Source organism: Phycodurus eques, chromosome 10, assembly GCF_024500275.1.
Source record: "Phycodurus eques isolate BA_2022a chromosome 10, UOR_Pequ_1.1, whole genome shotgun sequence".
In the NCBI taxonomy this organism is placed as follows: Eukaryota; Metazoa; Chordata; class Actinopteri; order Syngnathiformes; family Syngnathidae; genus Phycodurus; species Phycodurus eques.
The window spans coordinates 23,121,586-23,139,222 of NC_084534.1; the positions used below are offsets into that span (position 1 = coordinate 23,121,586).

Genomic DNA, 17,637 nt, shown 5'->3' on the forward strand with positions numbered 1-17,637 from the left:
ATTGTTTTTTGGTTTTGTTCTTGAGAGTCAGCAGAGGAGAGACAACAGTGACGACGATGCTGTATGATCAATGTTCAATCTTCCTCGAACAGCAAGTCAAACTTTGAGAACATGCTTCACATTAGTTTACTGGGCAATTTCGCGTCGCCCATCTGTCTCGGATACGGGCCTCCGATTTAGCTCTAACGCTAATGTTACAGTTCTGATTTATGTGTGGTGTTCGTACAAATTTGGCTGCATCGCCTACCTCAAATATAGACTACAAAGGCTTGATTTACACTGCAGTTCCAAGTACCCAATTCCAATTGAATGCTTATCTGATTTTGAAACATTTGAAGTGAGACATATTCCATATGGTTGTGTTAACACTGACAGAACACAGAGAACAACTCGCGTGCGCCGATGCAAAACATAAATAGCTCATAAGACTTTAATTAAGAGTTGATATCAAGCCATTGTAGTTTTCTTGATGATAACCAAAATCCCTGGGAATACAAAGCTTGCATTGACACGATATATCTGATCTGTGCGTTTACCATGCACTCTGATTGACAGATACGTGATACATATCGGCTTCTTCTCCATATTTGGGAGATATCTGATTCCATCCATTTACTATTAATGCATATCCCAATTGTAAAGTTTTGAGAGCAAGACAATCTGATTGTGTCTTGAACCAGGGAGTGTAAATCCAGCCAAGGAAAACTCAATCTAAACTCTGTTTAGTTCCGCAAACTAAACACGCGCTGCCTCTTGTGTATCTAATAACTCCCTGAATGTTTACCTATTGCCACAATAGGTATCCACTCATTTCTCCACAAAATTATCCCATTTACTTTATGCTTTTATGCGAGCACTTGCGACGAAATACTCTCATCGCCCTTGTACATGAACCCTACCGTGCTCGATGTTATTTCACTCAAGTGAATTACCTCTAAAATACACAAGGATGAAATCCACGTATGCTCATTTAGAATAAGAGTCACCTCTTTTCAATTTCTTCAGGTTTTTTTTCTTCCCCACTCTTCCATCTCCACTCTCTCCCTCCAAGTCTATTGCACTCTTCTTTTCATTGCCCAGCTCACGTATTGAATCTGCCTGATGAAAACAGATCTCACTGCAGCACCACAATAGAATGGCTGATGCAGGAAAGATGAACCCTAATGGATTTTTTTTTTTTTTTTTCAACGTGCTCAAGATTGAATATAAGCCCCTGACCTCCAGATGTAGTGGATCCATTTCAACAGCAGAGATATTGTTTATGATGCACACACACACACACACACACACACACACACCTACACATGAAGGGCCAAAGCACTGCGTCCACCTCCGCAAAATGAAATTAACACATCTTAGAGAGACCAAAATTAAGAATTAACCCTTTTTTACTGTTCATCGAGATATTCGTAACGACGGCTCCGTGTGTTTGAACTGCGGAGTTTTCTTAATTACTCCGTTCGACAGAGTGTGTCAAGGTGAGGCGGCGATTTAATAGCAATTCCTTCTCCGCACAAATGAACCTTGCTCCGCTACGCTTCGGTAGCTTCGCCAGGCAGCAGACTATTTGATTTAGACCTTTCTGATTTTCAGCAGCGGAGCTTGAAAGACCCAAAAAAAAAAAAAAAAAAGAAATGTGTGCGCTGAGGAAACATCGAGAAGGTATTTAAAATATTGAAATTGCTGTCAGCTATACCTTCCTTTCATTTGGATTAATCCACCTCTAAAAATGCAAAACAAATGATGGTTATCAACGGATATTAGAATGGCAAATTTGCATATGCAGTAAACATATTGAAATTAAATCCACGACACTGCTACCAAATCGGGTATTCCATCGATACACCTCTGCTTACAGCCATGATTTGCCCGCACACAATGACCAAAACTGAAACTTCTTGCAATTTGAGCATTAACCCATTTGTCCAGTATTTATGGTTCAAATTTGGTAGCAATCGGACAAAAAAATTCCTGTGTCTTTCCAGCCATAGCTTCTTGAAAGTTAAAATAGACATGCCCACCAAATTCCATGTTCCGATGCGAAACTGACTTTGGGGGGCTGAATTTCGAACAAAATCTCCACAAGGAGTTTGTCTTTTGAACGACTCCTGGAAATGTTTAAAATGACCCTAAAATGTTGGCTTCATACAAAAAAGGAAGACTTCCTGTTTCTTTTTAGGCATGGCTTCATGAGACTTTTGGGAAAAATACTCATGAAAGACGAGACTACCAAATTTCATGTCATGAAGTTAAAGTGGTTGCGATTGGCTGGCAACCAGTTCGGGGTGTACCCCGCCTCCTGCCCGACGACAGCTGGGATAGGCTCCAGCACGCCCGCGACCCTGGTGAGGAGAAGCGGCTCAGAAAATGGATGGATGGATGGAAGTGAAAGTGGTTTCAGGGGCAAAAGGATGCCTGGAAATGGCCAAAATGACCTTATAATGATCATTTCAAACCAAACTGGCAGACTTCCTGCATCTTTTTAAGGTATGACTTCTTGCGACTTTTTTGTGTATCTACTCTTGATAGACGTCTACTAAAGTTTATGTTGTTAAGTGAATCTGGCTTTGAGGGCAGAAATTTGGAGTGACATTATTGGACTTTTGTTTTTTTTATTCGGTGTCAGCAAGCTTGGCTTCCACGCTCCAACCAGATGCTATGACGATAATTCTCGTTCTTCCCAGTCTAGCATTGACCATCTGTCTACTATGCATGTTTCAAATGTAGCAACAATTAAACAAAATCTCAAGGATACATTTATTTTTGGAAGATCCCAGGAAATAGCCAAAATGACCTTATATTGGCCACTACAAACCAAAAGAGCAGACTTTGTGTTTTTCCAGGCATGGCTTCTTAAGATTTCTGTCTACTCATGAAAGACATGCATACCCAATTTCATGTCACTTGTGAAACTGGCTGCAGGGGCTAGATTTGAAAGAAAGAAAGAAAGAAAAAAGAATCCAGTGGGCGCTACAGAGCCAATTTTGGTGGTTATTCTTACTAATAGATTCAATCTTAACATTATTCATGAAATGGAGCTTTAGCACAAAATACACTACAGTATTCCGTGGCATTAAAAAAATAACCTGAGTGGCTGATACTACTCTGCAGTAAAGGTCATGACCAAAATGTGAATTGTGTATTGAGATAAATGACATGATTGTAATGCCCCAGGTGGTGGTGGGGGCTACGTGCCGATATTCTCCATAATACACATTATTGCAGTTGTATTTCAGATGTACTGTGTATCAAGTCATATGCTGACTGTTTTTTGACCCTATATCGCCTCTGCTGTTGATAAATGCTCCAATATGTTCTGCTTGACCTTGATGTGTATTTGTGTATATATATACTGTACAGTATACCCTCTTTTCTTTTCATTAGCAGGCTGCTCACTCGAAACAATGTGCTCGCTAAGATAATATGAAGAACCTTTAAACCATTAAACTGATAGGAATTAAGTATCATCATATTTGTGGGGTTTTTTTTCCCACTCCTGGTCAATCCTGGTGGTACAGCTCTATTCCTAATTCCATCACAGAACAGTATGTCTGGCTTTTTCTTTGGCTTTTTTAGTGATCCCACCACAGGAAGGTGCCAGTAATGACCAATGGAAAAACATATGATGATACCGTGCAACCGGAATTCAAGCAAAATTGTCGATACAGAAGCGTCTTGCCCAGAAAAATACTTCACTCGTCTTTTTAGCTTTTTCATAATGTCATCAGCCTGTTGCAACATGGACACAAAGAGACTGGAAGAGTCAAAAAAGGGCACGATGTAGATGTGGACATACTTTGGAAATGTATGGATCGATTGATTGCTTTAAATGATAAATACATATTGTGTATTTCATTTGTGACCATAACAATCTTTTAGAGGAGCAAATATACATCCAGTACTTTATAACAACAACAACAAAAAGATCAGTCTGCAACTCCGGGATTTAGCTTAGAAATTGGTCATTTAACGACAGTAAAATGTAAAGAACAATGATCCTGTCTCAACTTACTAACAAATATACTTAATGTGAAATTTGGGCTTGGTTATTTGAAGCTAATATTCTGTTGTATAAATGGCTAAAAGAGGCTACACAGGTTATTTGTATTACTATTTGTGGATTATTATTATTTTCTTTCTGCTTGTCTACATCCGTCGCTGGCATAGATAGATGAACACAGATATGTTACTTGTAGTAAATACATAATCCGACTAACGAAGTGAAATTTTACTATTTCCTGCAGCGTAGTGATTGGGAATCACTGGTCTATATGATGTCTGAGTCCATGTTTTTGTACTTACTGAGGGCATCTGGCCAGAGACCAGCTGGCCGTCTTGCGCCAGCATGTTGGACATCATGAGGGTGGGCAGCTCCGGGTACGAATAAGGGTTGATGAGGCCGTTGTGTGACAGTGAATGGCAGAGGTAGCCCGTGGAGTCGTGCTCCATCAGGTGTAGGAGAGGAGGCTCCGGGTGGTTGGGCGGAGTGATGGGGGGGATCTCGTAGTCTTCATCCCCGGCTCCGTTGCCGCTGGCCGTTCCCCCGCCGCCGCCGCTGCCGCCGCCTCCGCCGCCGCCTCCTGCTCCTCCGCCGTTACTGCCGCTACCGCCACCAGTCTGAGCTGTGTAGTTCTGAGGACGACACACAAACGTTACAATAGTCGAAGCGTTTGTGGTTTGGTTACATTTTTATCTGCAGATGGATACAGGTGAGCTACAGCCTATTCACCCTGGACTGGTTGCCAGCCAATCACAGGGCAAATATAGGCAACCATTCACACTCACATTTACCCTTATGGACAATTTAGAGTCTTCAGTGAATCAAACATACAAGTTTTTGGAATGTGAGAAGTCGGAGTACCAGGAAGGCCGGAGCCGAGATTCGAACCCCGAATCCAAATCTGAACTGTGAGGCATACTTGCTAACCAACAGGCCTAAATGGAAACACTATACAGTGGAACCTCAATTCAATAGACCCCATTTCTACAGATTTCAGATTTAACAGACAGAACTCAAAATCACCAACCCCTTTCATGCAAGTTTGGATGAGCTTTTTTACATTTATTGACAACAATTTTGTATTGTACTGGGTGTTTTTAGACCATGAAAAAAAACAGTTAAAAACAGTAATTTTGTATCATAATCGTGTTTTTAGGCCTTAAAAAAAGTGCTTCAATTTAACGGACAATTGGATTTAACGGACAACCCTACCGCCTATTAGGTATTCATGCAATTTGTTCTTTCAATTTCAATTCTTTCAGCACACTTGCGTGACCCTGTACACCGTCCCCTGAGGTATTTTGAAGACTGTTGCTCCTCTCAAAAACCTTCACTCACGCTTTCAATTCATATTTTGTTTCATGCCATTTGTTGCAAAAAAACAAAGCCCCCCCAAAAATAAATAAATAAACGTATTTGAACACTAAAACGGCGAGTCCAATCAGATCGCAGCTCCACAAAGAGACCCGGAGAGAGAAAAAAAATAGCCAGGGGAGTCAACAGGGAGCGAAAAAGCAATCTATGTGCTGAAACGACTCCCATTGTAATGACTGTGTCAAATTAATCATCACAAATAATATTCTGGTGTCAGCCATTCAAGGGTTTTTTAATAGAATTTTTATGATTCACGTCATGCGGCATACATCAAACAGCCCGTCCGGCAACATTTCTGAAATCAATTCAATATCATCTTTGTGTAGGCTGTCATGCTCGCCGACAGAGTGGTCATTTATCTAGGCGGCGGATAGTTTTAGGAGAACAAGAAGATGGGAGGGAGGACGAGAGAGAGAGAGAGAAAGCAAGAGAAAGAGAGAGAGAGAGAGAGAGAGAGAGAGAGAGAGAGGCAGAGAGAATGTGGCAAGTTGTTGTTTTTCTTCCTCAAGGTCAGCGCATTGTTCAAAGGGTTCAACTGTTCAACTATGTAATGACCTGAAATGCAATCTAAAATTAAATTTAAATCTTATGTAAATTACAAATACAACAAATAACAAAAAATAATAATATAATAACTAAAATAAATCAATCAATAAATGCAATCAAGGAACATTTAAAAACGGTAAAAAAATAAAATAATTTAAAAAACATGTTTAAGGACTTTTTGTTCTATCGGAAATTAAATTACATTACATGAATAATAAATATAAATAGTAATAACTAAAAGGACCCCAACTAAAAATAACACATATAATAATTTTACAAATTGTATAAATACATAGTAAAATAAATGCAATCAAAAGAAAAATAATTGTGAAAAAATGGAAACAAGCTAATAATAAAAAATAAACGACTATGGGTTTCGGGAGTATGTGCATTAGCTTAAACTATTATATTTTATAAACTATGAATATAATATATTAGAAAAATATAGAAATAACGAAAAATAATATATTTGATAAACAGAAATATAGAATAGATTACAAATTAAAAATATATAAACACTAATCAAAAACTATATGTATAATAACGCTATATAAATATATCAAACAAAATAAATGAATAAAAAAATCTAAATATATAGACATGACTAAAAATAAAATATATCAAATAAAGTAATTACATAATACATATTTAATAACATTATATTATAATATAATAAATACATAATAAAAACACAAATGATAAATTATCAAAAAAATAAAATAAAAGAAAAACATACAATCCTGTATTAAAATAAAATAAAAACAGTTAAAATAAATTGGACTACCCAGGAGTGCGTAAATTCTCTACAATTAAAATATAATAATTGCAAATAATGCATACATCCAATAAAATATATAGAAATAACTAAAAATAATATACATGAAGGCGGCACGGTGGACGACTGGTTAGAGCGTCAGCCTCACTGTTCTGAGGACCCGGGTTCAATCCCCGGCCCCGCCTGTGTGGAGTTTGCATGTTCTCCCCGTGCCTGCGTGGGTTTTCTCCGGGCACTCCGGTTTCCTCCCACATCCCAAAAACATGCATTAATTGAAGACTCTAAATTGCTTGTAGGCATGACTGTGAGCGCGAATGGTTGTTTGATTTTTTTGTGCCCTGCGATTGGCTGGCAACCAGTTCAGGGTGTAGCCCGCCTCCTGCCCGATGATAGCAGGGATAGGCTCCAGCACGCCCGCGACCCTTGTGAGGAGAAGCGGCTCAGAAAATGGATGGATGGAATATACATGTATGATAACATTGTTATAATATAACATGCATTCATAATGCAATAAGTAATAAATGATACAAAAATAGCTAAATAATTGTCAACTACTCAGTGTTTCAAGAGAGATGTTCCATTTTGTTTCATTGACCACCCAATGATAAAACATGTGCAATGTAGCTGATAGAACACCCGCATCATTTTATACACTTGAGAGAGCATGTTGTTGCTTTCAGCAGAATTGAAATCCATTTGACATACTTTGAACCGGGCTTTTAATTTGACATGTTTATCCTCTTACATTAATTGAGAGTTGAGCAACATGGTGACCACCTCCAGTCTCTAGAACGGTTAACGTTAGTTTTTGGGCTCTGTCCTTTGAAGACAGATGTTTTTTTGGCGTTTGTTTTTTTGTGTGTGTAAACCTTTGGGGATTACTTGTGTTATTGTTTGGTCTAATGGATGAGAAAAGCAACATTTCCTGAGATTCATTTTCCCTCATAATTGTTGGAAGGAAATAGGATTGTTCGCCGTAAACATCCAAGGCATTGTGTGTGTCCCTCACCATTGTGCTCCAAACGGGTGCCATCTTTGAGTTATCATGGAGCGTGTTCATCAGCCTTTTTGTTCGCCATTTGTCTCAGTGTGTATCCACAAAAGCAGCGATAGTTTCCTGCTTTGGATGAGGACGACCGCAAAGTCTCGTCCGTTGCTCTTGATGATAAAATGTAAATATGCCAAGGACATCCCCAGTTGGATTGTGGCTGGATAAATCATTCATTTGTCTCCATTTTGCATTTTATCTCAAATCAATCAAAATTACAAAAATTTTTAATACAAAACATGAATCAAATGAAAATATAGAAATGGTTAAAATAATATATACCATTTAAAAATCATAAAACATACATATAACATAGTAAATATAATAATAATGTAATAATAACATAAATTATACAAATAAAAAACATATACAGTATATAAAACAATAAAAAAACTCAAATCCTGTAATAAAATAAAACAAACATAACTCCAGTGTTGTTTGTTTGAGGAGAGATTGCGTTCATCCGCTTTGTATTATTTGCCATAAAATATTTTAAATAAATGTTCAAAAATACTGCAAGACAGCTAGTAGAAAACCTTCATAATTTTTCAGTTACTAAAAAGCGTAAGCATAATTAAATTTGATTTTTGAACGTGATGAAAATATATTGCCCAGCATAAATTGAAAGGATCCCAAACTATTGCTTTTATTCTGTGTATGTCGGCCATATTTGTGGAATGGGTCGCTATTCGGGACTTTGGTCCATGTTGTGTGTTTCTTGAGATGAGTATGTTATCTATAGAACATCAACTAGGGAAAAAAATATGAGAAAACAAAAATTTAAATTTTAAATAATTTCATTAAAAGTCTTTAATGCCTTTTTTATGACTAAACTAGGATTGCAAATTGAATTACTATAACAAAGAGTGTGTTAAATGTTATCATGTACTGTGTTTCCCTGCATTTTACTGCACAGTTGACTCATGTACAATTTGGGTCATTGTTTGACTAGGGAACTATGTCGTACTTTGCTTCCACAGTGGGAGCTGCAGTGGCTGCCTGTAACATTTTAATTAAGCGCCGCATCTCTGGACCGTAACAGTTGCATTGCAGCGCACCTTCCGTCGGAGGGAAACAGATGAAGAGACAGTTGGCGTGGGGCAGAGTGAGGAAATATCATTGATTGGGGAGCGCTCCAGCTTGTGTATTTATTTTGGCACACATCTAATTCTCCCTCTGTAGCGTTGCCTGCCCAGTCAAGGCCTTCTGGAGATGATATTGACTGTGGCTAATGGCTCATTAACTTCACTTTTTTTTTCTTATTAGATTATTGTTTGGATGCCTGCGCGTACCCACATCTAGGACATTACCCGATTATGTCGTATTATAATTCTATCATGTTATATTTACAACGATAATACATAAAGATCAAGTTGATAATAGATTTACATGTTAAAACAAGCAAAAAGTTATTAACTGTATCTGTCATGGACATAATATAGATGGCTGGCTGGCTAGATAGATGACAGAGCTAAATAGAGCTCGAGAATAGAGATACCGTAGATGAAGATAGATGCAGCTAGATAGAGATAGATAGTTAAACCAATAGAGAGAGCTATAGATACCGAGAGATAGAGCAAGGGATAACTGGAGAGAAACAGATAGAGATAGAGAAAGACAGTGAGAGAGAGAGAGAGAGAGAGAGAGAGCAATATATAGCACTAGAAAGAGATAGATCGATTGATAACTAGATATAGGGATACGGTAAAGATAAGAGAGCTAGAGATGTAGCACTATCGAGAGGGATGATAGAGATATGGTGAGATTGTGAGAGGGAAGCATAGTGATAGAGAGAGGGGTGACAGCGGGAGAGATGTAGAGCGACAAAGAGATAGGAGATAGAGAGACAGAGATAGAGAAAGAGATGGTGAGAGATGGAGAAAAAGAGAAATAGAGAGAAATAGAGATCAAGAGGTAGCGATAGATTTAGAGAGCGATAGCCAGAGAGAAATAGACAGTGAAAGGGGGAGTAGAGAGAGAGATAGAGAAAAACAGAGACAGAGATAGAAAGTGAGACAGCGAGGTAGAGAGAGAGCGAGAGAGAGAGAGCAATAGAGAGGGATAGAGAGATTGATTTATTGAGATATAGAGACAGAGTGAGAGATCGAGAGACAGAGATGGAGAGAGACAGAAATTGAGATAGAGTGAGAGTGACAGCGATACAGAGATAGCAAGATAGAGAGACATTTTAGGAATAATTTTTGACGTCAAGTGAAACTAGAGCTTAGAACAAAATAAAAAGGGTCTGGTAAATGCAGAGAAACAGCAAAAAAAAAAGTCTCATGACTCCCTGGAACATAAACACAACATACGTCAGGGGCGGCGTGGTGCAGAGGGTAAGTGTATGCCCTGCAACCGGAGGATGACTGGTTCGTAACCCCGCCTGAGTGCATGTCGTCGTGTCCCTGGGCAAGACATTTAAAACTGCGATTGACTGGCAACCAGTTCAGGGTGTACCCCGCCTCCTGCCCGTTGATAGCTGGGTTAGGCTCCAGCACTCCCGCGGCCCTTGTGAGGATAAGCTGCTCAGAAAATGGATGGATGGAAGATTACGTCTGGGACAGTAACAGTTGCTTTCAACACAAATGCGTGTCTCAGGTGTTAAACTCCACTCTGAGTTCACTTGCTAATTGGCTAATGTTCCATTTCACGTCACAATAACTGAGTCCATGGCTCGGCCGATTTCATTGTCGACAATAAACTTAACAATTTGCCATCGTAAATATTGGACAAGTTTAAGCCTTTGTTGACTTTGATCAGAACGGCGAATTGGCATCAACATCGGCCTGATTATCGGTATGTCTGTACTTAGTTTAAGTTTTTTTTCCCCCAACCACTTTTATTGACCAAGGTGATGACACAAGCTTTTCAGGTTTGAGGTATACCCACACAACAGTCTTTACTCTACACTGTACATTTGACAAAATAAAGTACCTGTATTACCTCAGTTGGGAAAGATCTACCTTAACACGAGTGTGCACTTTTGAGCCCATTGGAGGGCTTTGTAACACTGCTGAATTACACTTCAAACCCCACTCACGCTTCCATTACCTATCATGCAACGCTACCAGCTTCCAAAGAGGCAACGAGACAAAGCCGTGCACTCTTTATCTCATCTTTTTTTTCCGTTTATTTGCAAATGGTCTTGTTTATAGTGTTCCTAGAGTCCCACTTTACATGGAACACAGAGAGGCCCGTTCTACTACAGCATCCATCTCTGTACACTGTCAAGTCGGGCTTAATTAAAGCCAGAGCTGATCTTATGCCATGCGATCATATCAGAGGCACCACAAAGGCTGTCCTGGCAGGAGTGCAGTAAAGGGTGACGAGCGCCAGGCGTCCGCTTTCAGCTACACTATACCTTGGTTCTCCTGCTTCCCTTCTGGTGCCTGCTCCACACGATAATGTCGCTATCTCGCTAACGCGGAACACACTGCCTTGTGAAGACATATAGCGACTCTGTGGCTTGAGAGTTTTCAGAAGAGGGAGCATATAAAGGCAGTGATTAAATAGAACTATCCAAGTATGCAGACGCCCACATTCACCCTTTTGCTTGATAACTAAAGTAAGGAACACACAAACCAATTTTTAACATCTTAACCGATTTTTAAAACGTGAGAGATCCCAAACATGACAAGGGAAAAAAAAAATTGGTAAGTGTGTGCTTACTGAGCATGTAGGGTGTGGTGTACTTGAGATGAGCAACACACCACACATAAGGGTATCTCCACTGATAATTATGTATCTCCTCACCCGAACCAGATGTCTTTCGGTAGCAAACTCTTCTGCTTGTCATTTTTATTGTGGTGAATGACTTGGAAGACACCTAATACAAACAATTAACACAACCAGTTGCTCCTCTATTTCTGTCTGACAACAGCAAGAGCTTCAGGTTCTGATTCACATCATAATCACTCGTCTGTGACTCTGTGAACTCGGTGTTGAGGGTTTAACATTTACGATTGTTACAAATAGATCTGGGAGTAAAAAATCCCTCTTTACATACCTCACACCACAGGATAATCTCTCAGGATAATCTTTCAGCAACACGCGATAATCTATTTTTTGCTGATTTTGATAGGACGGAAGGGAAAATGCTCAAATTCGGCCTGATTATCGTTATGTTTGTACCCCGCTTAATTGGCTAGCATTCTATTTGGCATCGCAATCATGGAGTCTGGCTAAGCCCAATTTGGTATTAACCACACCAGTAAGGATTTGCAATTGTACCTATTAAACAAGTTTAACATTTCCAATCGTCATCTGTGATTGGTGAGGAAAAATCACACTTAACATCACAGGACAATCGCTCATGATAATCTTTTGGAGACATTTGACAATCGGGCCTTTGCTGACTTTTGATTAAAGTCAGCAGAGACCCGATTGTCAGACATGTATAACGTGCTCCCTGTGACTTCTAATTTCTCATTCCGCTGCCATTCGTTTCTGTCTTTTATGCCTCCTTTTCATCTTCTCGGCCTTGTATCCTGTTCCCACCGCTCGTCTCACTTGTCAGACAGGTTCACGGGGTCACGGCCATCTGATGGCGCGTCAGGGCCGATTAGCGTCAGCCGCGTTTGCGCCATGTCATATTTCATTATGCGTCCGACTCGTCCGGCGAGTCAGGAGGGGTCGGCGTGATTTGATTGGACGACAGAAATGATATAATTTGTGTTTAACCTCGGGCGGTATGTGGCTCTGAGTGGCGTACTAATGCATGTTGCGAAAAGATGAGGGCGGGCCATCTCTCGCTCCGCCGGTGACTAATTTAAAGTGGCACGCGGCCGAGCCGAAGCCACGCCAGGGCGATTGCCCAACATGTGGCCAGGTACGAGAAAGGCCTTACCAAATAATAAACACAAGCTCCCATGTACTTCTGTTGCTGCTTTAGCTTCCCACCTTCTCTCTTTGAATAGTGTGTCGCATTCAGCAGGAACTAAAACATTTATATCCATTCATCCTTTACATGCATACATACCGTACATAGATTACTATATTCTCAGGGTATAGGGACCACACCCTCGTGCAAATAGGGAAAAAATTGAAGTAACTGACATCCCCCTTAAATGTTTTAGAGTTGCCTATATAGACAGCTTAAAACATAAATATACCACAAACTAGCATTCTAAAAGAGTTCAATATTATTTCAAATTCATCTTACATCATTACCCTTACAAATAAATGGCTTCCATCCCACACCACATGATAATCGCTCAGGGTAATCTCAGGAGAGATCGGATAACCAGGTCTTTACTAATTTTGATCGGATGGGAGGGAAAATGCTTAAATCCAGTTCGATGGGTGGTATGTGTTAACCCAGCTTAAGTGCCATTGTTGTGTTTCCCGCCCCGATCACGGTGTCGGTGGCTTGGCCGCATCAGTGTTGATCACCCACAAGGATTTGTGACCGTAAATATTGAACAGGTTTACCATTTACGATTGTTGCTCCAGAGCGTTTTCCAAGCAGAACGTCGATGAAAAAACAGTCTTAACACAGCCCATAGTACAGGATAAATGACTCCTGATAAGCCGGCCTTGGCTGAGTTTGAGCAGAAGGGGCGAAAAAATGTTCAAATGCGGCCCGATCATAGGTATGGGTGTTGTTAACAGTGATGAAAACAAACCACGAGCCAGCGCTGTCGCGCAGAGAGACGGTCATGTTGAGGCTGCTGTGTGTTTAGCGGACAGGCACAGGAAGGAAGAGGTTGTTTCAAATGAGGAGCATAATCACAGTTACTACCTGACAGAGCACATTTATGATTACATTGGCGGACGTACAATTTTATTCCTCCTTTCCCCTTACTCCTCTTCCATTTCTTCAACTTATTGGCGGCTATCTGCACTGCGCAGCAGGCGCTCAAACATACAATCCAAATAAAATAATAAAACTCACTCTCTTTTAAAGTGAGTTCAGTCATCTGCTTTTCTTCCTCCCACTGCCTAAGTGGCTATTAGCAAGCTCACAATGGCGGTTCTGTTGTTGCGGGAAAAGGTACACGGAGAATTAAAAAAAAGTTTAAAACAAATTTAAAACGGGTGCTGCATGTGGACTGAGTGACTGGAACAATGTGGAGTCTAACAAAGGGAGCGCTGATGGTGCAGTCACGCAGACAAACCAGCATTATTCGCAGAATTGTTAGGATCCTGTCACCCACAAATAACTTTAAACAAACGAAGGGGTGTTAAATCCTCTGCCTGTTCCTGTGAGCGTAATAGCCCTTGAAAGGCTTTTGTGCTCATTTCATACATATTTTTGATTTTTTTTTTTTCTCCTCTTCTAGTATACATTTAACTCCCAGTGTTGGCTGCTTTGTTGGTGTCACTGTGCTCTTAAGTCCCCCCCCCCTGAGGCTGAGAGTCCATGAGGCTGTGTATCAGAGGCTGGCACAGCTGGTGCCAGCAGGACGCTAACATCAGCGCCCTTGTGTTCTTGGTTGTCATTGTTTGCCGCGAGGCTGGCGGCGAGCGGAGGGGACGGCTCGCCGGTGGTGTCAATGAACTCTCCTCTTTGCGTGTTTTGGCAGGCATGCACACGAGCGATCCCCGTCCCCGAGGCCGATAAGATGCGTATCTTGATACAGTGAACCCTCCTTACTTCCTACTACAAAAGCTCAAGAATTCTCATCGTAAACAAACCGTTACTTGTCATTTTTAGCCTTCAAATTTGACTACCACTGTAGTTAAAATGTGTGATGTGTCAGTTGAAAAGAAGATGTTACATTTTCAAAGGTAAGTTGATTAAAAAAACGCGGTGGAAATTCAGTCAGAGTCATGGGCAAATGTATTGACTTTTATGTTGCTGGGATTAATGGCACAGATGGGCTCTTTTGACGGCGAAATGGATTGTGTGCTGACGTCTACTTGCAGGCTAGCCATTACGTTTTGCTAAATTACTCAAAGACAAGCCAACCACTTGCTACCTCGCAGTCTTGCAATCTTCTCTGTACAACTATTTGTGACATCCACTCCAGTAGCCTCCTCAACCACAGCGTCCGCTGGATTATGATTATTTTTTTAAAAACCTGAATGTTTTTGGGGAATATCTATAGCAGTACAACAACAGACCTGTTTTAAAAATATTTAACATTTTGTTTTAAATCTAATCTTCCCAGCCATTTATTTTTAAGGGTAATGTTGTAAGATGATCTTGAAATTATACTTAAATGTTTTAGGATCATAGTTTGTGGTATATTTACAGTTTGAACTATATATTTAGGGAATAAGGGTTCATTTATAGGGGTGCTTACTTACTTATTTTCCTTTTTTTTGACTCAGGACTCCATTCGTAACATCTTACAAAATTCCCCTTGATTTGCTTTTTTTTTTTTTTTTTTCAGGGAACATTCTTCAGAACAATTCCTATGTACGGTAGGTACGAATTGAGTCGCGAATCAGCGCTTGTTCACTGTAAGATATTTTTGCACATTTCAAATGACACAAGCAACAAATGGTGTTTTTTCTCTCCCAGTCCAACACAGTCCAACTACCGGAGACAAATTCCTTGTGTGTTTTTTGGACATAATTGGCAAATAAAGATGATTCTGATTTTAGATTCTTCACCCTTTATCTTTTCCTTTCCTGACTTATGAAATCAATTTAATGTGTCTCGGCTATCCTTTTCACAGTTTACACCCTCAGACCTTTTTGGGAGAATTTCCGATTTAGAAGATACGGCACATTTGTTCGATGACTTGATTGTTTCTCACAGTTTTTCTGCCCTCGCAGAGTTGGTTAAGTTTTCCCCTCCCCCGTGTGTGTCTCATCTTCCCACCATATGTTTCTGATGAGCCATTGTAGAACATGATCCCTGAACTCTTTAATGTCCAACCTTTAACAAATCTATCACATTTGTGCCTCTATGTTCTGAATTAAAAGTCCCATTCCAACCTTTCCAGTCAAGATGAGTAATACTCTTGTTGGCAGCAGCCCAGAGTCCCCCCAAAAAGCCGGGGATGTCCGGATACGTTGACGTGCCGCGATTGGTCGAGCTCCAGCCGTGTGTGACTGACAGGAAGCATAGTGATTGGGGCAGGGAGGACGGGGGTGGCTGGTATCTTCGGATCGGTGCGCTGATTAAAGTACTTGCGTTTTGTAAACTCCCGCCGTTCGGCCCCCAGCACCAGCGCCCGGGCCCTGCTGGTCTGAATTACAGCTCGGCCACATTAGGTTGATTTACAGCTTCCTCCTGCTGTTTAGATTGGAAGGGGGTGGGGGATGGGGGGGATCTGGAGTGGTTACCCCAGTCTTGTTTTCCTTGATTCCTCACCCCAATTCCTCCCTTCACCTGACTCACCTCGTCTGCACATTGATCTCTTACCTCGGCTTCTTCATCCCTTTCCCCCACATCTCCTGTTTTTCATTTTTCCTCCTCCCCACAACCAATCCTGTCCACTTTCCATCCCGCTTTTGCTCAAATGTCCGCCTGACTTGACGCCGTCTCTCCACACCGTTTCCCACCGATTGCACCTTCCCTCCCCTGCCTTCCCTCCATCTCTCTTTCCCCTCAGATACATCTTTTGTGAAAATGAAAACAACCAGCAGCCTGCCAAAATATTTCTATAGCCGGCGTGCTGACAATGCAGGGACAGGGAGACAAAGCAAAAAGATGCGCAGGCATATTTGTGGCGGCAGCGGAGAGAAGGAAAGCTCTCTCTCGCTCTCTCTCTTTTCTCATATTCGCTTTCCCTCCGTGGCCTTAGGGCAGTCATTTACAAGCCCCCTATCAATGCATCATGTCCATTTAAAAGCTCTCTTAAAAATATATATATATGCTGGCCCAACATGGCACCATACATGGGTGTATATTTGTGTAAGGTCCTCTTCTCTAGAATCAACCCCCCACACCGTCAGCCCCAGTGATGAGATGAAACTAATGGCAACCTTAATGTGTTTGTGTAGGCCCTCACATCCTATTGGCCAGCGTGTGGACAGACACAACACTCACATTACAAGGCAATGTTAGACATGTTAGACTCTCTGTGCTTGTTAAATTCGTCCATCCATGCATTTTCTACACTGCTTGTCCTCATTAGGGCCGAGGGTGAGCTGGGCTGAACCAATGCCTGCTGACTTTTGGCTGGGGAAACCTTGGACTAGTCACTAGTCAATTGGCGGGCATGTCTAGACAACCAATCATTCACAGTCACATTCACACCTATGGACAATTTACAGTCTTCAATTCCGACTGACTTTTGGCAGGGTACACCCTGCAGTGGTTGAAGGTCAATTTTCAGGGCACATATAGGCAAAAAACCTTCACACTCAGATTCACACCTGTGAGCAATTTTGAGACTTCCATGCCAGCTGACCTTTGGTGAGAGAAGCTGGATCCACCCAAGAATGGTCATGGATCAACAGCGGCGCACATTTTAACAAACAATCATTCACATTCACCCTTAAGCACAATTTAGAGCCGTCAATGTAAAATGACATTTGGCGAGAGAAGTGGGGTCCACCCTGGACTGGTCATCAGTCAGTCGCAGTGCATTTACAGCCACTGTACACTTCGTGACTACAAGGAGTGCAACAAATACCACATGATTCCTAACTGAGTCTTTTAATATACATGAAAGCATCACTGCAAGTTGCCACATCTGCTTTCTGCAGCAGTAATTAAAGACAAATCAGTGATCCCTCACAGCAAACGAGCAACTAAAACATAAATTCAGTCTTTTCACGACCAGTTGTTTCCTTTTCGTACCTGTGTTTTACTGGGAGGGCAACATATTCACTTAAAAGTGAAAGAAATATGCAAATGCAGTCCTTTCAACTCAGCAATCCATAATGTTCCAGCTTTGATGCCACGAGCCGGATGGTAACTCCGAACCCGTGCGGCAGGCTGGCTGCGCTAAACACGCCACACGTAGTGCATGCTAAAACCACATGCGGCGCTTT

At 41.0% G+C, this 17,637-nt stretch overlaps 1 protein-coding gene across 3 annotated transcripts in view; it reads right to left on the reverse strand.

Annotated features, from left to right (window-relative positions):
• Positions 1-17,637, reverse strand: part of tox2 (TOX high mobility group box family member 2) — a 102,018-nt gene that overhangs the window by 32,228 nt on the left and 52,153 nt on the right. For all 3 annotated transcript variants that reach the window (XM_061687851.1, XM_061687849.1, XM_061687850.1), the window contains exon 4: positions 4,303-4,632. In XM_061687851.1, coding sequence (XP_061543835.1) covers positions 4,303-4,632 — 330 coding nt within the window. The remainder of the gene's footprint in view (positions 1-4,302; positions 4,633-17,637) is intronic.